Raw genomic sequence first — 24099 nt, 5'->3', positions numbered from 1 at the left:
ATGTGAGAATTTTTGTTACAAAGAACCAACCCTCTCATGGAAGCAGAGTTCTAATACTACTATTATTAATCAGCACTACAGCCATCATAACACGTCACTTAATAAATGAGGCAGTAAGTGATTAACACATCTTTTGCTAAAATATTGCTCCTCCAGAACTACTTCAACATCATTCCAAAGTACCTTTAAAAACTGTCCTACTAATACTCACTTTGTAATAACATTCAAACTGTTGACTTCAAAGAAGGAACTCAAATTGCTGTGATATGACACTATCTTCTGAGAAAATGAATGCAGAGACCACTGTTACAGCAAAATTTTTTTTCTGAGATCAAAACTACTAGTTAAAGGCATGAATCTACACAGTCATATGCCACAGTATTTAAAGTTATTAGACGTTTTCAAATAGACATCCGCAGAAGCTATTTAATCAGTGCCTGGTAGAAACAGAGGCAGCTCAAGAACCAGACTGCATAGCAAAGTTATGCAACAGAAACCCATCAGCATACCCTTAATATTTTTTTCCTATTAACATAATTATTTTGTAGTCAGTAAAAATGAAAATGACATGTTAGCATTTCAAAAACATGAGAAAATGACTCTCTAGGCTTTATATAACTATCAAAACAAGTACCAGTACTTTATTTGCAAATTATTGTGCAAGAAATGACCGACTCAGCAAGTTTACCAGTCAACAAAGTGTGAGCTCTACCAGTTATAATCAATTTACATGTAATGATATGTCTAAATATGAATTTAAATGAGTTCTTGTCATTTCATGTTGATGAGCTGCTTTATCATCATACATATGGACAGTGACCATACCTAATGTTGCAGAAAAAGCAAAGCATGCACAAGTTTCATGAGCCAGTGGTAACCCAGAGAGAATAAATTTCTTTTTAATATAAAAAGACAGCCTTGGACTGCTAAGCCATGTTTATTTTCCAGTCAAATTAACAAAAATACTTTCTACGAGGTTATTTCCAGACATTTGCCGTATATGCTGCGTCCACCGCAAATATACAGTATGAATCACAAGTTTCCTTACCTCGAAACCTACTGCATTTCTCTTGCAAGGTATGAAAAAAACTCTGAGGCCACCACAAAATAAAGAACCTTTCAACATCATCCGTGTTGTATATAAATATACATTCATAAAACTTGCAAAAAGAATATTCTGGAGATTAAGATAATTCTAGGTTCTATTACAGCACATTGGTCATATCCCCACACAACCATCTTTAATACAATCATCAAAAATTTAAAATAACTGGGAAAGTGAAATAAAGTTGCATTACAGTGCTGATCAGATGAAATGTTGGAAAAATGCAAGACAAAGACAGGTTTAACAGACATGAATGTATAATTAAAGGCTGGCCTCGAAAATGTCTTCATTTAATACAATTAAATGAATATAATGGCAACAACTTTATCAAAAGGACACCATTAAGTGCTAAAGTGAATTTCATTTTGCTTAGGATAGAGTAAGTAAGATAAACAAAGCATAACGTTTTCTAAATGATCATCCTTTTCATTTCCCTTACCTTTATTAATAATATACATATTCTGATAGAATACTCAAATATGATTTTTACTGATATACAGAATAATTTAAATGCATATTTGGTACAATTTCTTATTTTTGGTGTTCAGTAGTTGCTTTTGTTTTGATAAAATGATACAGCAGACTTATGCTTAACATCACAGTTACATTTTGTCTATGTAAAGAATTACAGAGTTTTTTCAATTGTGGAATGGCATGTTTCCTACACGTGAAATTTTAAAAATGCTGCATGAACCTGTAACTTTGCCAACACACAGATCAACCATCAGAAACTGTAATGAGCATGAGCTGACACACATTTCTATCTTGATTTCGTACAAGTATGAACACATTCAAAATGTTGTAACATCTGTATGATTTGCTGTTACTTTGGTGATTGTGATATTCCAGGTGCGGATGCAAAGTGCACCTTAATGGTCCTCATAGAAGTACTTTTATCCCCCTGTATTTTAAAGGCATCAGATTCTTTTATTCTCCCTTGTAGCGAGGAGGTCTCTTCTCCTTAAATGCAAGTAGGCCTTCAATTCTATCTTTTGTTGGGATAGTCTGCAATGAGCAGAGTAACAATTCATTATTGACGCCAAAAACAATAGTAAGAAAAATAGTTCATACAAATCTCAGTTCTTCAATGCATCCAAGATGCATCAGAAAAATTATAATACAACAGAAAAAATAAAACTATCTAGGAAGATATAGGAATGTATCAGACACTTCAAGGACACGACAAAAGGCTGACAATTTGGGTTTCTCCAATCAGACGAGTTTTAAAAAGTCTCTAGGGTTTATGGTTTGTTCAATTTTTTTTGGTGTGGTTCAGGGTTTTTTTTGTGGGGGGAGAGGGGAAAGCTGGGTTTGGGTTTATTAGCGTTTTTTTGGTTGGGTTAATTTTGGGTTTTTGGGATGGAAAAGAAGGTTATTAATCTGATTACATCTTAAATAAGCATATAATGCTGATGCTTCTATTCCCATCGTAAAAACTTGTCTCAAAGTCCAAGAACATATAATCTCAAACACATCATTCCCATGTTTAACTGTCAAAGAGGTTTGTCTCAAATTTTTATTGGTTAGCACATATGCCATTAGTGGCACATGTTAGTAAGATGTCCTTTGTATTATTTTATGTTAAACCAAAACAAAGCAAAAGCAAGGCTGTCCTTGGACTGGCATGGTAGTGTATGACTGGCTAGGTGTATGGCTGAACTGCTTCACTATTTTCACACTAAAAGGACTGGTATAGATGTGTTATTATCCTGACCCATACCTCCTCCCTAAAATTCCTTACCATATCAGACCAAATAGATGGGAGTTGAAATAAAATGCCAAAAAGTTTGCAGAAGAAATTACAGAGCAATTTGTAGTGGAATTTCTGCATGTTTCATAACAGGCATCAAAAAAGCCTGTTTTCTGTGGTTTTTTTCATGTAATCATATTTACATACCTGAGCGTAACAAGCTTCTTCAATTGCTAAACCTGTTACTAAGTCGACCTGAGGAAAAGAATACAATGAATTTTAAAATATTTTTAAAAATTTAATATATATTATTTCCTCACACCTAATATAAATTTTGTGGTTTTATATGCTGCATACTAGAATACTTCCGCAAAGCTCTTATACACAACTTTAATATAGAAATGCTACACTGACATGTGGTAAGAGTGGTTAGTATTTCTGTAACAGACTCCTGATTTGGCAATACAACTAGCATGCAATAACTTAAAAAATATCTGCTCTTTACTACGATTCATCTGGTTAGGTAAAAACCATCAGCTACCTGCATATTTATAATAATTTCATTTACTACAGGGGAAAAGATGCATTGGTGTATTTTTTTTGAAACCATGTATCTTCAAAATGTCATATAAGAACAAGACAGCCTGCCAAAAATAAACACAGATGCAAGTTCAAAAGGATTTAAAATAGAAAAATAGAGAGGCCCATGTCTGTCCTGCACCATCATCATCATCTATTTTTAATATATTTACTTTCTTTGCGAGCTCTCCTGAACACTTGAAAAGGCTGAATTTTGGCCTCATTATTTCTCCATGTCTCATAAGCACCAGATCCTGCAGAATTTACTAGCTGTCCACTTGACCACTGGAAGGACTATGGCTATGCACTACAAGCAGTTTTCAAGGGGAGGTAAGTTATAGAATAAGTTATCAAAGGAAGCCATGAAATCTGTCCGGGTTGTTTTGTAACAGTAGTTTGGATGACCACTTGGTTTGATAGATTTTGATACAGCAGATCTTGTCTTGGGCCTCAGGACTGAACTAGAGATGATTATTCTGAGTCCATCTAACCCTATCATCCCTAGTTCTATAAAGATCATCATTTTGACCTTTCAATCCACTATATCTGGTAGTCAGATAACTTGTACCATTTTGAACCTTGGGTATTGAAATAAATCTCAAATTTCACTATTACTTGCTGTGGAAACCTAACATACTCTTTGTGCAATAGCTTCTGAGTTTGGTTCTCAGGTCACTGCTTACTGATGTTACACCTTGCTCAACTCACTGGTTGCTTTTATGGTTTTAAAGAAAAAAGGACAAATTCATCTTCTTGAATTCAGATGCTGCACGTGGCATGATCCTCTTTCCCTTGCACCAGACTGAGCTAAAAGGTGTTCCTGTATAGAGCCTAACTTTAAATATGAACAGGCCAGCTGAACTCAGCATTAGGATATATACACCTAAAGTAAAACACATGTCCAGATGGGATTTTAAATGAGCTTTAGAGCCAGCTCAATAGTGTGGCAATGGAGTGGTAACAAGAATCAAGCATGAAAGCAAGCTCTAGGTATAATTTTAACACTAACTGCTATTAAGCTGTTAAAAATAAAAAACCATGCCCTTCAGCCTTTAACTTTACTAGTTACTAAACTGCAAGCTTGACAGACTTGACAGAGTATGACTTTGATCACTTTTCCCACCTGAGATATGAAACACAATTTGTTCATAGTAGTTGATGTTTACTTTCTACTATTAATAATTAGCAGAGCTCACTATTCTTGAGGTTACTAAGCCTTGCTACAGAAATCAGCATCTCAGGAGTCTGAGATAGAAAAAAATTGCATTTCATTCTTAAGAAAGTTTTGACCAAATAGACTTCGAAAGACTGCACAATGAGAAAATAAAAACACTTCTTGAAAAAGAATTTCACCACATTACAACTGTTGCCAACCTGACTTCCAGCCTGCTCTCATGGACACTACAGATCCTTACCTCCATTCCCTGATTGATAGCCAGTTTTGCAACTCTCATTGCTACTGGTCCCTAAAATGAGAGGAAAAGTTTATTTACATCAAAATCTGCAAGATTTGTAACAGAAGAGTCTGATTTGTAACTCTGAAGAGTCATCAATATTCTTTTATTAAGACCATCTAGACTTTGGACTTTCATTACATTTATAATATATAAATCATATATCCTAGATTTTTTCATTATAGTAGACATTTGCTTCTAAACTGGTAGTTTGAATATTCAGAAAAAGTAAAAGTATACTATTTTCAAAAGAACCTAATTTTTGTGTTTGGTTTACGCTCAAAGGTGTTAAATGTGTCCACATTTGTCAAGCTTTATCAATTTCCTTCAAAACAAGGATCAGATATATCATAACAGGTCTTTGCAAGGTCAGTACTATGTCCCTACAATCACACAATGGAGACATGTGAAAATATGTAATCATGAAATAAGATTAATTGATGCAAGCTTAAACCTACAGTATGCTATTACAAAGCCTGCTCTGGTCAAGTGATGATACTCTCTCATGAGCTATTGAGATAGATCCCCAGTGAGCAGAGGGATTCCCACATTTGCCTTCAATGTCCTTCAGAACTGCAAGATGCCCTTGGGAATCATCTCAGTCCTGTGCCTATCCATTAGCATCAGCTTCTGGATGTTCAGGCCTGCTGATCTGGGAAAAGCCATATGCTTATGAGGCAGCTTTAATAAGAAGTTGTAACCATCAATCAACTTTCCAGAACCACTGTATGTTAAATTTTCTACTGTACTTTTAATTTTTTTATTTCTATCAAACTTTTCAAGACACAAATAACCACCATTAAAAGCCATACCAAAGCTATAACATTTTGTATTTCCAATGAAAAAATTTAGCTTTTACACTTGTGATCCAATAAAGTGGTTCACTAATTATTTCTTTTTCCGCCTCCTACGAATTTTCTACCTAGAACCTTTTACCACTCTTCTGAGTTCAACAGCAACAGAGTAATCTATTAAAATAATTGCTATACTGAAAAATAAAAGCTGTATAATATTTTCGTTCTTTTTAGAAGTTGAAAGCCAGAACACATGAAGACAGATCACATCATGGCAAGATGAGGACTGACAGAGGTTTTTTCTTCACTATGAAATAGTTTCCAAGTAACACCATTCAACACAAGAAAGAAAACTTCTTATCACTTGTGGCATAACTAGCACAGCTTTTTGATACATAATTTTGTGACAGTTATCTTTAACAAAGCTGTTTCTTTTTCAGTCTTATTATTTAGTAAAAATTAAAAACCAAGATCAAAATAATTTGTTATACCTGAGGTAAGAATTCTCTTGCCAGAGCTAATGCTCTTCTGTATGCAGCATCCCCTGCTTCATTCTGTTCTACTACATGGCTAATCAATCCTATTGATTTTGCTTCCTCGCCATCTACAATGCGTGCAGAGAAGATTAGTTCTTTTGCCAACGACACTCCAATTGTGCGAGGTAATCTTTGTGTCCCCCCTAGAGTTTGTAAAAAGAGAAAATGCAACCATTAGTTTCTGATGTATCTATACCGCAAATGTAGATGCCTTGTTCATTTTAAGTATTTTCATTTCAAATTTCATGAACATTTACAAAAACAAACAGAAATTAAATTACTACAAAGGCATTATTAAGCACCTTCTTCAATTTTTCAGATTACATCTAAGCTGAAATCAATTACTCTGTTTCTTAGAAAGACATGTAAATAACCAAAAGAGGTACTATTAATAGAAATTCTGTTGTATTACAGACAAGTCACCTTACTCATATCAGCCAAAAGCTGAACAAAAACTACTTGACAGCAATTAACACAGCCAAACCCTCTGTTTCTTTTTAACACTAAATATTTTTATGATATAAATCAGACTTCCAAACAACCATACTAAACAAGACTTAGCAAGTCCATTCTAAAATGTGCACCTTAGGGACAATATTTACATGTAAACTAAACTAAAACTGCTACTAGACAAAGTCTCTAAGAAGCCATAGTTTTGCCTCATCTTACGCCCGTATTGTTGTTGCAATCTCAAAGTGTGATTACAAAAACTAGAGAAGAACAATGACAGGTGCAGATCAGCGAAGAAAGGCACCTGACTTTATAACAGTTAGCTGTTCTTAGCACATTAAAACCTTCTTAGACTATCAGCATTTTCAGAAGGTCAATAAGTGGTAACTACATTAACCAGACATGAAGATTGCTTAGCTGGACTAACAATTAACTTTTGAGAACTAAAAAACAATGAGAATGTGGAAATAATTGTATCAAAATGGAAGATGTGGATTCAAATCACTGAAGCACATGTTTAAGAATTGAAACAGTGGAAATGGCCTTTATCCAGGAGAAAGGGTTTTGAAAATCACAAGGTCTAACATTTTAAAATGCATCTGAAACAAATACTCAATTTATACAAACAGTTGGTAAGCAAAAATTTCTTTCCATATAGTTATTTCTGCAAGAGCATGCAAATATATTCAAATGTAAATATATGTATATAAGCAAGAGGAATATTTATAGGAGTTGTTCAAAGCAAGGTGGTATAACACTGTGCAAATGCATGTTCAACTGAAAAATATATTAATTTCTACTACATAACGTGGAATAAGCCAGCAGACATTCAGCTCTCTTACTGATGTTTCCTGAAAATACTTTCAATACATTCTGAGATAAATAAACTGTCTGGAAATAAACTAAAAGTTTTTGTGATTTAATGATTCAGCTTTCAACTACTATTTTTTGTGAACCACAAGCTTCAGTACCACTATATTTCTGTCTATAAAAACAGATCTTCCTTTGAACATCTTATATAATATAAAATTATAGACGGTTTGGAGGATTTCTGCTTTATGCCTTTCTAGAATATTAGAAGATGATGCCTATAACAAAAACTGAGATACATTTTCTAGGCAAAAACTATGGGAAAGAAAAAAAATTATTATAACAATTGAAATAAAATTTGTAGAACAAAAGCATTAGTAAATACAAATAATATGACTTTCTCTATGATCCTGCAGTGCTTGAGAGGATTTTAGCAAGTCTTTCCTAATAGTCAAAGGTAACAGCAATTCAATAAATTCTGCTAATACTGCTAATTTCTAAAACTAAGCCAGTGATAGTGCTAGGGGTAAAATTTTGCTACCAGCACAAGGGATGCACATGCTCTATAGTAACCCCATACTGGATCCCAAAAAACACTATAAACCCTGAAGCATAATCCTTCCCTTCAGCCTTGGCTTCCCTCACTGGTGACATTCATGGAGAATGACTAAAGCTGCATCTATCAAATTTATACCAGACCTACATGCCAGAAAAATGTGAGCTGTGTTTTCAAGAAACTCACTGTTTCTGATACTGAGCTGTACCACCACCATCACCACCTCCACCAAACATTTATTGGGTTTTTTATTCAAATATTGAACATCTTTTAATTTTTTACCCAAATAAGCTGTCAAACTAATCAACATCTATTCTTACACACATTTTAAGCACAAATTGGAACATAGCAAATATCTACCTTATTCCCCTTACGAATATTTTAGTCACAAATTATTCTTTTCACTGCAGCCATGGAATCTAGAAAAGCATCCAGTTTGGCTTCTGATTAAAGAAAACTATTTGTCCAAATCATAAGACCTGAAACCATATGAGGCTGAATTTACTGACTCTGCATCTTCTGCTTCTTTCTTGCACATATTCCTAAGTATTCTTTTGTACTTAATTATCTGCCCCCTTCCTTTACTGTTTTATCTCTTCTATTACTGCTTTACCAGGAAATGCTGAAAACAAAGTTTCATTGAGCAACAATATTTCATAACTTTGACCAAACAATAGATATGTTGAAGCATGAAATAGTGTTTATAGATTAAAAAAAAAAAATTGTTCTTGCCAGTGTCTTACACAATAATGATTAAAGAGCAAAAAAAAAAGCAGTTGTTTGGCTGCCTCCTACACTGAAAAGCCATTAAGCAGAGGAGCATACTTTTTGATAAATATTTACAGAACAGAAGCCAACAGTTCACTGCATCAATCATATATATTCAGTAGTAGGGGTAAGAAACTTACACACACAAAAGCTGTAAGACCAAATTAATCAAATGAAAACAACACACTAAAATACATCCAACACACTGAAGTTGCATCCATTTATGAAGAAAAGACTGAGTACACCACAGATAGATGTTCTGTTTTGGTAATACACAAAGAACACATAATGTCTGCCAACTATAATCAGAGCTAAGGGAAGTAACACCCATTCTTCAAAGACGTTACTCAACCAAGGCATTTCATCTAAATGTAGTGCAGAATTTGATGGGAGAATAGTTGTTTCATCTCCACAAATCTAATGATATGTTATTTCAAGGACTAGTGATCTGGTATTACTCACTGTGCTGATAAAAGTATTTATTAACATACAGTTGCAATGTAAATGTGTTCTTACCTGAAATGGTATCAAGGCAATGTTGTAATAACTGTAAATAGCATTTTTAGATACACTAATTCATATTTAAAGTTTGTTTACTGTGAAAAGACACAGTAAAAAGAAGACTGCTAATTTCTGGTACAAAAACTGTTAAACAGTATTTTTTTAAATTTAACAAATAGTTGATTTTGCATGAATATTTATTTACTGTGAGTAATTCATCAATTACAAAATATGTACACAACTGGTTTGAATTAAGGGAATTACGTGATAAATGCCCAAGAGTATATCCAACAAGATGAAGCAACTAGCTTACTGGAAATAGATTCATCATTTTGGCAAAGAATATCTACAGTCAGTAGTTTCTCACAGCTGATGGCACTGTCAAAACACATTGGAAAAAATTGTGTTCTGACAAAAATATCCAAAATTTAATTCAGTAATAATAGTGTTTATTAAATCAAGTAAAACTCAGCTATCCTATCCTATCCTATCCTATCCTATCCTATCCTATCCTATCCTATCCTATCCTATCCTATCCTATCCTATCCTATCCTATCCTATCCTATCCTATCCTATCCTATCCTATCCTATCCTATCCTATCCTATCCTATCCTATCCTATCCTATCCTATCCTATCCTATCCTATCCTATCCTATCCTATCCTATCCTATCCTATCCTATCCTATCCTATCCTATCCTATCCTATCCTATCCAATCCTATCCTATCCTATCCTATCCTATCCTATCCTATCCTATCCTATCCTATCCTATCCTATCCTATCCTATCCTATCCTATCCTATCCTATCCTATCCTATCCTATCCTATCCTATCCTATCCTATCCTATCCTATCCTATCCTATCCTATCCAATCCCATCCCATCCCATCCCATCCCATCCCATCCCATCCCATCCCATCCCATCCCATCCCATCCCATCCCATCCCATCCCATCCCATCCCATCCCATCCCATCCCATCCCATCCCATCCCATCCCATCCCATCCCATCCCATCCCATCCCATCCCATCCCATCCCATCCCATCCCATCCCATCCCATCCCATCCCCATCCTTTGTTTGATTCACAGCAGATTGATTTAGCTGACAAGTTTCTAGTTTTCTTCTTTCAAAGAGTGCTGTGCACATCTTACATTTTATTAATAATCAGTGGCGAAACCAAAGCCAGTCATCTACAAACCTTCTAAGTAGCAGTAAAATGTATCCTTTTGATTCTTTTGTAGAAAACTCTTAAATAGATTTTTCACTCTTTCATTGAAACTCATAAAAATATGGAATGCAGAAAGCTGCTTTTTATAATAACGAATCCTCAACAATGTAAGTCCATAAAAAACCTAATATGGATAAAATTATTATTTTAGTATAACATTTTTACTCATGTTATATCCTAATTTTAAAGTCTCTATAATAAACATAGCTTCCACTTTTAAAGTACCTGCCATCTGCTGCTAAGTTAAGCAATTTTCAAAATATGAAACATGCCAAAGGTCTAAACACTGTACCTAGATAATATGTAACACCAATTTTCCAACAGATTATTTCCAAGATACGTCTTGATCCTGAGAAGTTGTATATGTTTTAGTTAACTTAAATTCAGGTATAAATCTTTATTGGCTCAGGCATCCCCAATTTTGTCTCAGAAGAAAACAAGAGTTTTTCCCCAGCACAAACCAGAGAACCAACTAACAACCAAAACCAGCTTAGACAGGGAAAGACACCCATAAAGATGTAAAAGGATGACAGAGTGAAAAGTGATGGCGAAGAAAAGAAACAATACCCTATTTCTGTAGAGGAAAAAAAGCACTGAGATGGCAAAGAACTGGCTGTAGGTAAGACCACTCTTATATACGGCCATGTAAGTCATTGTTTGGAAAAAGACTGCATATCTGAGGAAAGACTGAGAAAGTGGCCTGAGGCTGACTCAGAGGCTGCTCCCATGACTGCGAAAAGAAGAGTTTTGAGCAGAATTTCATAGCAGCTTGCCCAATGGGCTCACAGAAATCCAAAGCAAGCCCCACAGGCACGCCAGACACAATCCCCCTAGCTGAGGTCCACGAGGCAGGACAACTTTCTATCTACGCCAGTCTGGCTGTGGCAAACCCCATCTCCATAACAGCCCACTTTACTTGCAAATCAGTCCTTAACTTTCACAATCCGTTCTATTCATGTCCATCTGTGGATTGGTTTATTTAAAAACCTATCTGAAAAATGCCTACACCAAACCACCATGCGTGGGTGGCTTGAAGATGACAGCTTGAATCAGAAGAATGCAGTACTTGGCTTGAAGATATACGAATGCTTAAGATGCATGAGAGGAAGTGTAAATATACTTTAAGAATTCACTAGCAGTTAAATAATTACAGCTTTTGTACTGAAAGATGAAATGGTCATGTAATTTAGAAAAACTAATTTATTTTCAAAATAAGTAATTGTCTTGTAGATTGAGAAAATAGCAGATAGTTTCCTAGCAGATGGCTGCGTACGTGAAATGGATGGAACCAAAGAAATGCATCTGGAACCCAAAGTTTATAAAATGGACTCAACTTTAAAAGGGATTCTGCACCTGGCATAAGGAGCTCACTGGACATTTCACTCACAAACATGGTACAAACAACTTCACTATCAGACAACACCATTTGAGAAGCACAGATCTGTGTTACTCCCTGTGGACTCCCAGGACTTGTGACACCCAGTATTGCGAATGCACACACTGACAATATGTCTTATTTAGTTTTAAACTGAAATTATTTGAGAAACAAACAAATAAACAAACAAACAAACAGAAATGCCACTGTTCATCTACTTACTAACTTGTTTTTTACCTAAGTGTACAAAAGTGCAACAAGCATGAGCACACAGAGATAATCAGTAAGACCATGTGCATTCTGGTTACTCCACATAGGAGCTTTGTATTTTATTTGAGGATGAAGTAAGTCACCTTAAACGAAATTCAGAAGTAGATACACATTAAAACATAAGTCTTCTTTCTGCAGATAGATATTAATAGCCCACAAGAAGGCATTTTTCAGTTTCAAAATTACACCCACACATTTATGAAGTCATTACTCAGCTGTAACAACAGGTAGGAGGTTTAGACCAGTGCCGCACTGTATGATCATACTTCATAAGTCATGTGGGATTTATGCGTACTATTAAGTAAGAACTTTTATTTAACTTGTATTTTAAACAAATAATTTTACTAGTCCACATTTGTACACTTTTCAATTGACTATGACAGCTAAACTTCATTTGATGTGAAAATCGAGACAAGAAAAAAACAGACATGAGAGAAAATTTGTTACTACCTAGGGCAAGTGAAAAATTAATTACCATGGTAGTATCCTATTTTAACTTATATTTTAATGAGATCACTGTCTGAAATTAGGTCAATTACTATAGTTTTCAGTGGATGAAACTGTACTAAAATGAATAAACAACAAGCAAAGCAAAAAACAGACTAATAAATCTGAAGTCTTCACTGCTCAAAAGCAAGTGACTTGAATGTTTACCTCACTTCAATGCTCTCCTTACAGAAATCTTCCAATTTATTCTTCCATACAGCAAAGAAATCTGCTAAACGTCCCAAACCAATTCCTATTCCTTAACCCTATTCTTTCTCCCATTCTGACTACTATCAAATTAATCTGCTTTCAAGTCTTCCAGAATGGGTTTAAGAATTTATGCCTGAAATTATTCATCCCTGAAATTGTGTGACTTGAGCAGCACTAAAGAAAGGAGAATTGGTGGCTAATACAACAGGAAAACGGAAAAGTCAATGAGACAGCAGGAGGACACAATCTCACCTGGTTCAGCTATCAAATCCCAGAAAGGCAGAGCACTCTCTCTCCTGATAAATATATGCAAAAATGAATTTGTACATATGAAGCACATTTTTTGTACTAAGTAAAATGTCCTCCCAGCAGAGGACGTACACACTACAGCTACACTGTAGCTCACCTAGTACTTAGTCTATAACATAATGTCTACAACAACTTGGGGGCTTTGAAAACAGAGATTCTACCAAAAAACTGGCCAAATCCTTCAATACTGGCATGCATTAAAATAGCAATATGCAATGCAAAAAGGAAACTCTTCCATAAATTGGAACACAAGATACATTAGCATCAACATTTCAGTTTAAAGCCAGTTCCTGTGCAACAGTGGACCTATCAAGCACAAGCACAAACTGGTATTTTAACTCTTTATTTTCTGGAACTACTCAAACATTTTTCCTTAACTACAGCTCTTCCTTTACCTTCTTGACATTCTTTAATTCTTGAAAAAAAAAAAAAAAAAAAAAACCAGAAATCAATATTTGAGAGAAAATCAACAAAGAGATTAAATAAGCGATTATTCCCAGTCTTCAGTTGTCATATGGTTACAACACTATGGAAATGAAGTATATTAAGAAAAGACCTTTTATGTTCCTCTTTCCTGCTGCTGTGACGCAGCAATACAGGACAGAAGCCATTGGTTTTGGCATGCAATGCAACAGGGCTGTATGCAATAGCAAGTCTTTCCCCATAGATTAAGAAACTAGTGCTATTTATATTCTTCTGTCACCTAAGTTTTAAGGATGAAAGAAACTGGACACTAATTTTGTTTTTCTTACGTCCTACATTCAAATTCAAGGAAGAAAGACATTAGAGGCTATATAGGCAAGAGGTAATGAAGAAATGGACCCATATCGACAAGAGCTAGAATAGCTGCCCAGCATCTGTAGGGCCTTGCACCACACTTATTTAAAAACTTACAAATATATTTTAATTAACATAAGTCATCAAGAATAGTTTGTATAACAAACACTAAGGTTCACAAGATAGGGAACACCACTCGCTTCTGACTAGCTGGTGTCATCCTCCTCTTCAGGCAGGACTATTCTGGAAATGAGCAGAGCCCACCACTAAACACTTTGTGCTTACACTTGCGGCTACAGCCCTGCTGCTGCTCCTAGTTTCTGGATCTTAGGGCACTCCTACATGCAGAGCCTTTGACCCTTCTCTGGCAGCAGTCCATCTGCTTGACTAAAGACTCAGTGCTAGAGCTCTCCCTAACTCTCAGCAGGTTAGGAACATTTTACTGGAGCCTGGAGACATCAAAAGCTTTATTACTGCCTAAGTCCTTCAGAGAACACATGGCATTTGAGCAAGAAATTTTTAGAAAAAATTCTTTAAATAAAGAACACATTTCTCTTGAAATCTGAAGAGAATGGAATCTTCAAGGAAAAAAGGTTATACGGCAAACTTGTAAGGGTCCATTAGCCTGCAAGGCCAAAAATTTGATGAGCAAGCATGAACCCACATCACCTTCTTGGCCTCAGTCTTTCTCTTTCTTTCTCAGATAAAATGGTAATTTTAGACTTATATTTACACTTACTACTTCTGTTTCATTTTAAGCCTCGGATGTGTTTCACCCTAGTTACTGCCAGCCTTCTTCCCTATTCAGACTCAGTTGTAACATTTATTCTTCTTGGAAGAAGACCACTGAAAGGGCTCAGAAATTGAAAGCATTTATCATAGATCCATTTTTAATCGTAGTCAAACATGGTTGTAATCTTACCACGTACACATAATTCCACAGAGAGTTGTAGGTGTTCTGTGGAGCTATCTGGTGGAATATCAAAATCCAGAAAAGCTTGCAATGTGTTAGCATGGCTTTTATGCTTTTTTATGTTACAAAACATAAATATTATTTGAGACAGTCTACTTTGCTCTCTCAGTCTCTCTTATCTATTTCCTTGTTATAAATCTCTATTTCTTTAAGTGTTTCTAAGATTCTAAAACAACATTTCTGATGAAGCAAAAAAATTAATTAATCTGAAACACAACATTATAGTTTTACAATCTTTTTTCGGTTGATAATTAGTGCAGCCATTGAACTGAACCCTCAGAATTTTAACAGTCCTACTTACACCTGAAAAAGACTTATTAAAGCAAATTTATCCCTCCCTTCTAGCCTGTTGCTTGTACTTAAGCCACATATTAATTCATACCAGTGTGAAAGAAAATCCTGGTTGTTTGAACAGACAAAAATATAATTGATCAAAATGAGACTAGTAATGTGACAGTGCTCTTATGTGGTATTTAAACTAAATGTGTGGAGTATCCTTGAACAGAGGCTATTTTAATTGTTTTGCACAAGTAATTCTGCAGCCCTGGTAAAAAGTACATCCTCACCTTACTGGTTCATAACAGAACAAAGGACTAGGTGCAGCTGTGAGCTCAGGCTGCTAGATTAGAATCCCACAGACAATCAGTCTCACCCTCCTTATTTGACTAAACACACTCATGTTCCCCTACAACAGGGTTTATGTCCCTAAATATGAGAGCAATGGCATTTTCTTGCAAACATGCTAAATGGAAAAGAAACAACTACTTCCCCCTCAAAAATCAAGAAACCTTTTCTGCAAATATGAACTACATGAGGCTGACGCTCAAGGCACACAGAAAGGAAGGCAGGGTATGGGAACAAAGACATTTTCAAAGAAAAAACACTGAGAAATTGAGGGTAGGGAATAAGCCTGAAATTGCAAGGAGTTAGCACATATGACTGTAACTGGAAGAAAAGTTCCAGTGAAAAAGCTTCCAAATGTCTCCTTTTTGTGCAAGATCATCACTCTATTTCCTAGAAACTGAGCAAACAAGGGCTTCCTTTAGCTTGGTTGTTTTCTAGAAATGTCTAGGAAAAAAACTCTTAGGACCACCCAAATTCTCTCTGGCCAATAAATATGTTTCATCATCCTGCATAATTAAGGAAGCCAAGAACCTATAGGGCCCAAGGTAAGAGAAGAATTTCACTCTATTCATAATGACTAAGAAACTCCTTCTGCCAGGTATTCTTCATATTAGCATATTGAACTAAAAGGTCAAAATTAAACTAACTTTCTTCATCCTTTTAGTTTGGATAAATAAAATTTCAACATAGTTATTAATATTTCGATGCCCAGATGCAAAATAGTGCCAAAATATGCATCAGGGTAGGTTTCTGAGTGAGTGAATTCTTAAAACACTCATGTCTATGTCAGGTACATTGCACTCTGTTCCAGTTTCCTTTACAGTTTCACAAAACTGCCAGAGCAAGAATTACCTTAGAATTACTCAAGAGAAAACTCAGATTAACTCAGTCATCTGATTAACACTGTCTTCCCAGATCTCAATTTCTTATTAAAATACGAAGAACATTAATACAGAATTGTTAGCATAAAGTTAGAAAGAATAAACAGCTTTTGTTTTCATGATGAAAAATGGAGGTAAAGAAGGAAGGACAGGAATCTACTATTTCTGGAATTCAGAGATTTGCAATAGTTGGCTCAAACAAATCTCCAGAGCCAGAAAGGTTCTGTGAAATAATTAAGGAAACAGTACTCCATAAATCATTTTTTTCAGCTTGTTTTTTGGTGAACTAACTTGTGCAGCTGTTCTTCTGAGACAGACTACACAATTGCCATTTCATTTGTTGAATTTTCTGGATGCTGAAGAAAAATGCCAGACATAGAGTGAATTCATTAGGAGTTTGGAAACTATTTTTCTTTCTCATATAATGCAGTCATAAATGAATACGAAATGGAAATAATTAGATTCTGTACTCCTATTCAGTAATGACAGCTCTCCAAATAAGTAAACCACTCAATTAAAACAGAGCTACACTATTCATATTGTTATAAAAGATATATTTTGAATCTCCTTCAGATTTAACATTGAATGTAAGTAGACCAAATTTAATGTTTTGTTTTTTGTTGGCCTGACACATTGATGTAGCTTACTTCATAGTCATCAACCCTGTGGCAGCTGAAAATGGGTCCAAAACAAACTAGAAAGCTGTCCTTCAGTAACAGAGATGTCAGATGTTTCTTATCTTTACATTACCCTAGCTGAGAGATCAGGAGATGGCTTAGTTGTGTCTTCCAAGTACCCTTCAGTGTTCTATAATGCCATGATGGTAACCATACAATATACTTCAAGTATTTTTGAACAATTGCAGGATAAATGATGCATAATTGTATTTTGTATGACTATCCTAAATTCACTTACTGTACCTCTGAAACAAGTAAGTTTGGTTATCTTTTAAGCTTAATCAGGTGGTTTTGTTTATTCTTCTTAGTAGAAACAAAAGATTATCACTTTTGATCTGTTCTTCAAAACCCTTTAAGTTCTTTATAATGTAGTAAAAACATAAGTTTAGTCTAATATTTTCTATCTTTTATGCCTCAAAACTCTTTAGTATTAATGCTTCTTAAACACAGACACTTGCAATATTCATAAATGAGTAGCTGGGAGGGTTGCTATTTTAACATATTTCTGACACAAAAAAGTGCTAAAACTTGTATGCACTAACAAAAGGTTTTTTCCTCCCCATTTCCTCCCCATTAGAAACAGCTCATACTCTTACAGCTCCCTACATGCAAAGACATGGATTTCTTTCAATTGAATGCTAACATTTTCAAATTCAAACCAACTGCTCTAGCAGTACAAAATAGGTTTAATATTTTCGGTTTGCTCTAATACATTATATACGTATCTGTGAACAAGGAAAGTGAATCTGTTTTGTAGCCTCTGTGGTCATTACAAATCCAAGTCTGTAATCATTTTGTAACAGGCTGAACTGGCTTTTCTAAAAGCAGAGGGGTGAGACCTAAGATATGTTACGGCAGATGTGGAAGTTTTAAGTTTACAAATCTGATTACATCTGTTAAAATTTACATACAACACAGGAATACACCTCAGTGCATCACAAATGTACTAATGTGAGTTTATTTAGAAAAAGTAGAGATTACTATTTTTATCGCCCACTTAACGTTTTGTCTAAAAAGTCAAGACAATTAGGAGATGAAGGAAGCTGTTGTTTGCTTGATTTTCACCTTGTTAACAAAACAAAGCTGTCTATACTCCTTCACTCCACAGGAGTTTTGGAAAAAGCAAACTTTTTATCATCACCACTACACAGTTTCCTCATAGATACTACTGAAATGTATTTCCATAACATTCCTCTAAGACGAAGCATTATCACCTTCATATACTTTTATATGGCAAAACGAATAATTGTGTTCCCAGAACTATTCAAAAAAGTGTGAAGGAAAGAGGGAATTATGTTAATTTTACATAAGAGGAAAACAAATTATAGAAAATATTGAGTATTAGACTATCAAAGGAGAACCACCTATTTTATGAAGGAGCAAGTCAGTGCAAAAAGTATCACACTTCATAATGCTTATGCACAAAGTTAATTTCACTCAAAAGGCATTAGAGTGACAGCTGAACTTGTTACAGTTTTTCTGACAATCAGAAAATGTGAATTCACCAGTAAGGGAGTATTCAGACATATTTTTCTTTGAGCAGAATACAGGCGGGTTTCCTGTCAAAGCAGCCCTGCTTCCTATGGCTAAATGTTTGTAACTCATTTAAGTTCACCAGACTCTTCACTCTGAGGAAGCTTAGCCAAGATGACTGTCCAGTCCCACACTGAAGGACTGGCATTTTAATAGCTTTGCAGTGGATTAATCAAGATAAATATATTAGGTTTAAGAAAAAAGAAGTACTAGGCTACCTGGACAGCTGGCTACAGTACACCAAGCTCTGGCCAAAGTGAATGCCCAAGGCCATTAGCCAAAGGAGAAAGCTGGCCAAGAAGTTTGGCAGCTCTTCAAGGTTCTCCCAGTTGAGGCCCCAGGATCAACGGCAGCTACATCAGCAGCTCCAAGGCCCCATTTAAGATAATTCTTGGGCTTTAGAAGCGGCGTAGAAAATCTATGCATGAGATAGAAAGACTGCATAAACAGCTAGCTAAAAGTCTGGAAACCCACAGACTTCATACAATTAATTTCTTACCTTTTTACTTCATTTGCTTCTTACTAATTCTTGCCTTAGCTTTATGTGTCAAAAATTTGCTACTTCCTTCTGTCATACCAGCTATCATTCTTAGGCTCTTCTGTTATCTTTTTCACTACAAGACAAAATGGGATCAGTGCATTATACACAGCCTGGTTTCCCTCCTGGAATTACTGTCCTTTTCGTCTCACCAATCTGATTTCATTATGAGATTAAGTTTCCCTTGTAAGTTTAGCAGGTTAAAGTTGAAGGTTAATAACTTTCCTGAGTTCTGCCGATTTGTAAGAAATGGGCTGAGGCAGCATTTCATACCCTACTGGCTCAAGCTTTGGAAGTGAATATGAAACCTGTATATGGGGATCAGGTAACAGTAAGAGAGTCTGCAGAAGAGTAGATGTTAATTATCTCTGGCAGGAGGAGAAATAGCTAAATGCTACTTGGTTCAATTTTCTAGTACCCCCTGCAGGTTAATACAAAGGAGTAGCATTTGGCTTCAAAGTGAATGGCATATATATCCTGCCTAATTAAAATGAAAATAAGACCAAAGGTCTTTTATGTTGTTATTAATATTTAATAAAATATTTCTAGGCTTCTGTGTGAAGAGAATACCAAAGGGAATTCTTACTGTATTCCACCCATCTCCTCAATTTCAGGAAAAGATAGTATCTTTTGCACAATACCGTACTACCTACTATTATTGTTGGGATTATACTTAATAGCCTTCCTTGTTTTCAGTTTCCTCACATACATATCAAGTTATCAGGACTACTTCATTAAATTTAGCTAGTTCAAGTGCAAACTAATCTTCCTAAGATAAATTCAGGATTCAAAAATAAAAATGGCATTTTGTAAATTCTCTGAATTATAGTGTTATATTTTTCATTTTTTATTGTATTGTATAACAATCTTGCACTTTCTACTATTATGCAATCAGTTTTCATTTCACACCCATATTAATTTCCTTTGTATGAAACAATATGGTAAGCAGATTTTTATAGATGTCATTTTTCTTAAATCAACTGCTAAAAAAGTTAAAATCCATCTAAAAGTTAATACTTAATAGAAAGAATATTAGCAATATGATGCATTCATATTTCTATTTCAGGCAGTGCTGGTAATATAACATTTATTATTATCATATAAAATTTTCCAGTACAAAATATTATTTTTGTTTGAGCATAATCCCTCAAGTTTTTTAAAAGCTCTTCCCTTTATAAGTATTATAAACAGCCCAGCCATCATATTAAGTTCATATTCCTAGACTGGTCACAGGTTACTATTTTCCTAATTCAGCCAAAAACATTTAACTTCACCTAAGAATGCAATACATAGGAAAATGTGACTTGCTCAAAAAATAAAGGACAGTTAAGAAAATGAAAGGAAAAAAAGAAGGGAGAAGAAGAGAAAGAAGAGGAAAAAAGGCTTGTTTTGAGGCAGTCTAACCTTTTTACATCGGAATACAGAGTTAAATTTGGCTTGACTTTGGCAGCATTGCCATGTGCAATTGACACATCATATTTGGGGAGCTTTAAGTCTTAATTCTCATTATGAACTGCATCAGTATATATGCCCACAAAATGAAGGAATATACAGAATAAAGCATGAAGAGCTGGCCTAAAACTTTACCAGCCATAGTGTACAGTTTCGTGCAAAATTGCATCTAAGTAGCCAACTTTTGGATGCTTCAATTTTCAATCAGTCTTTACCAAAATACATTTTACATATGTCTATATAATCTTCAAGGCATTGCCCCTGTTTCTGTTTTTTCAAGATCTATATGAGGAACCATATAAGGTAGATTTTTTGAGGAACCATATAAGGCATATTATCTTCAGCTGCAAGGCGCTGTATTTCTCTGCTGCTAAAAGAGAACAGTAACATTTTCCAACAGAACACTGAATGCCATGTAGACCACAGTACATACTGCAGTTGGGACTGCTGATGAGAGAAGATATAACTAGCAGGATGACTCTATGGAAGCATTCAAAAATATCAAACTAATTTATATTGAAGTAAGGAAATTCAAAATTAATTAAATAAAGCAAGTTGAGTCTAACTGAGAATCATTTGTGTCCACTACACACAGCTTAATACTTAAAACAAATACACTTTGAAGTGATTCCCCTCTTCTAGCATATGTAAGCCTTGAAAAAACACTAGCTCCTTTCCTAGTTCTGTAAGGGACTGTGTTTTAGCAGGCGCAATCATCTCTGGTATTTTCCCATCCAAATGATTTTTGATGCACCATCTGGACACTCTGTGTCCTGCCCTTTTTCCCATTATCTTGATAAGTTATCAGCCCCAGTCCCCTCCTCAGTATTACTTTTTTAACAGATTTTTCTCTCCTTCAGCTACTAGCTCCTTAAAACTTGTCATTTAAGTTCCAGGATCAACTACCAATTTTCTCCACCTAAAAAGCTAATGTAACTCCTCCTAAGACCCCATTTCTTCTCCATTTTTGATTCCTGCTCAATTACAGGTTCCTGCTTAAAAAGTCCTGAGTTCCATCTTCCTACCATACAGTCCCTATGAGCTGCAAATATCCCCTGGGGTGCTCTGCATCCATCCATATGTAATATGGTGGGAATCGCAAAAGGGTAACCAAGAGCACAGGAAAAAGCCTATGATTTCTGCCTTAGCACCTGACTTCAGCCTCTCAATACAAGAAAAAGAATGCTCAGGCCTAGACAGAAACAAATAAATGTCTCTGGGAAACAATAGGCAGACAAATAAATAGTACGTGAATCCTCTTTTTCGTTTCAGTCTTCAGTGGCAGCCTCTCCTGTCACACCTATGAAGGACAGACCACAGGACAGGGATTGGGGGACCAAAGTTCCTCCACTGTAAGAGATCAGGTTCATGACCACCTGAGGAATCTAAACATACCTCTAAGTCTGTGGGACCTTATGAAATGCATTATCCTGTGGAAATTGGCTGCTGAAACCCTGAGATAAAATCAGTTGGTCAGAGCCTGGTGCTAGTAACATTGAGATTGTGGGTTCAATCTTCATATGGGCCATTCAACTTAAAAGTTGATCTTGATGATCCCACTCAGAGTATTCTGTAATGCTCTAATTCTGTAGTTGCTAAACCACTTTCCATGATATTCGAAAAGTCACACCATTCAGGTGAAGTCCCAGGTGGATGGGAAAAGGGGAAACAATATACTTATCTGGGAACTACTGACCCAAAAGCCTCACTTCTAAGCTTGGGAAAGTCATGGAATGGATCCTTCTAAAACCTCTGAAGTACATGTGGGAGAGGGAGATGATTTGAGACAGCCAGTACAGCTTCATCAAAGACAAGTCCTGCTTGACCAAGTGGCCTTGAATGATTGAACTACCCTATCAGCGAACAAAGAAAGCTATCACTTATCTTTACTTCTATAAAGAATTTTAGACACTTGCCTTTAACATCCTTCTCTCTAAAGTGAAGAAATGGATTTGGTGGGTGGACTGCTCAGATAACAAGGAGCTGCTCAGACAGCCACATGCTGATAAAGCTGGTTAACAAGCCAATGTCCAGGTAGAGCTCAGCACCAAGCAATAACCCTCACAAGATCTGTACTGGGACTAGTGAAAGTTATCAGTAGAAACGCAAGACCCGCCCTTTGGACCACAACACCTCAATTAGCAAAAGGCAGAAACAGGCAAGGAGAAACAAACCTCTTAGGTCATGGTGAGAAGCGCCTCCCTCCCATAGGCTTTTGCAGGAGCATGGTAATGTCTGGAGTTTGATTGGTCTGCACAGTTGCTCCAACCCCCTTCACCTTAATTACATCCATCCTAGAACGTTCTCCCCTCTCCTGATCCCTACTGGCTGTGTTTTGCTGCAGTGCTCCATCCCTGTCCCCCATTGGTTCCCAGGTTGGTTGCCCCTCCTCTGAACCACTTTTTCCTGTTCCCATTGGACCTTGATCCTCAGACCCACCTCTTCTGTCCCATATTTAATCCTTCAACCCCATTTTGTCTTTGTCCCTGTACCCTCTTTGAGACTCAATAAACTTTCCTTTGGATTTACATACAAAGACCTATCCTTCGCCTCTTTTGTCAGCCAATTTTCTTTTCAGCAAGCATGCTCTGGGCTCCAAAAGCGCAGGTCGCTCTCAGAGAGACCCACTGAAGCGCACTGGTCCAGTTTATTATCTTCAGCAATGATGCAAGCATAAGGATCAAGTGCACCCTCAGCAAATATGCAGACTGCATGAGCTAAGTGGTATTGCTGACACATCTGAAGGACAGGATGCCATCCAGAGGGACCTGAACCCATGGGAATCTCACAAGGTTTGACAAGACCAAGTGCAAGGTGCTGCAGCTGGGCTGTGCAGACCCATGGTCCCAGCCCAGCTGTGGGATGGACAGATGGAGAGCAGCCCTGTGAGAAGGACCTGGAGGTGCTGGTGGGTGAGAGGCTGGACATGACCCAGCCATGGGCACTCCCAGCACAGAAACCAAACGTGTCCTGGGCTGCATCCAGAGCAGCGTGGGCAGTAGGGGAGGGAGGGGATTCTGCCCCTCTGCTCTGCTCTGTGAGACCCCAGCTGGAACCCTGCATCCAGCTCTGGGGTCCGGCACAGGAAGGACATGGATCTGCTGGAGTGAGTCCAGAGGAGGGACACAGGAATGATCCAAGGGCTGGAGTACCCCTCTTCTGAGGAAAAGCTGAGAGAGTTGTCGTTGGAAGGCTCCAGGGTGATTTTATTGTGACTTTTCAATACTTCAAGGGGACTTGTAAGGAAGAGCAATTTAGTAGGGCCTGTTGCAATAGAACAAGAGTTAATGGCTTTTAACAAAAAGAGAGTATATTTATACTAGATATAAGGAAGAATTTTATTTATTTTTTTTACAGTGAGGGTGGTGAGGTACTGGAACAGGTTGCCCAGGGAAGTTGTCAATACCCTACCACTGAAAGTGTCCAAAGCCAGGCTGGATGAAGCTTGGAGCTTTAATGGAAGGTGTCCTTGCAAGGTTTCCAAGGAATCTCATGTCTTCCTCTGAATATTTTAAAGCACTCATAG

The 24099-nt window shown here is 36.3% G+C and overlaps 1 protein-coding gene across 1 annotated transcript in view; it reads right to left on the bottom strand.

Moving 5' to 3' along the window:
* Positions 1-918: 918 nt before the first annotated feature.
* AUH (AU RNA binding methylglutaconyl-CoA hydratase) overlaps positions 919-24099 on the bottom strand; it is a 56565-nt gene continuing 33384 nt past the window's right edge. The window contains exons 4-7 of the mRNA XM_056514564.1: positions 6114-6301; positions 4790-4840; positions 3003-3050; positions 919-2110 (exon numbers count right to left, since the gene is read on the bottom strand). Of these exons, the coding sequence (XP_056370539.1) occupies positions 2033-2110; positions 3003-3050; positions 4790-4840; positions 6114-6301 (365 nt within the window). The 3' untranslated portion in view covers positions 919-2032. The remainder of the gene's footprint in view (positions 2111-3002; positions 3051-4789; positions 4841-6113; positions 6302-24099) is intronic.

This window comes from Oenanthe melanoleuca, chromosome Z (genome assembly GCF_029582105.1).
Source record: "Oenanthe melanoleuca isolate GR-GAL-2019-014 chromosome Z, OMel1.0, whole genome shotgun sequence".
NCBI classification, from domain to species: Eukaryota; Metazoa; Chordata; class Aves; order Passeriformes; family Muscicapidae; genus Oenanthe; species Oenanthe melanoleuca.
This window is presented reverse-complemented; position numbering and strand designations above follow the sequence as displayed.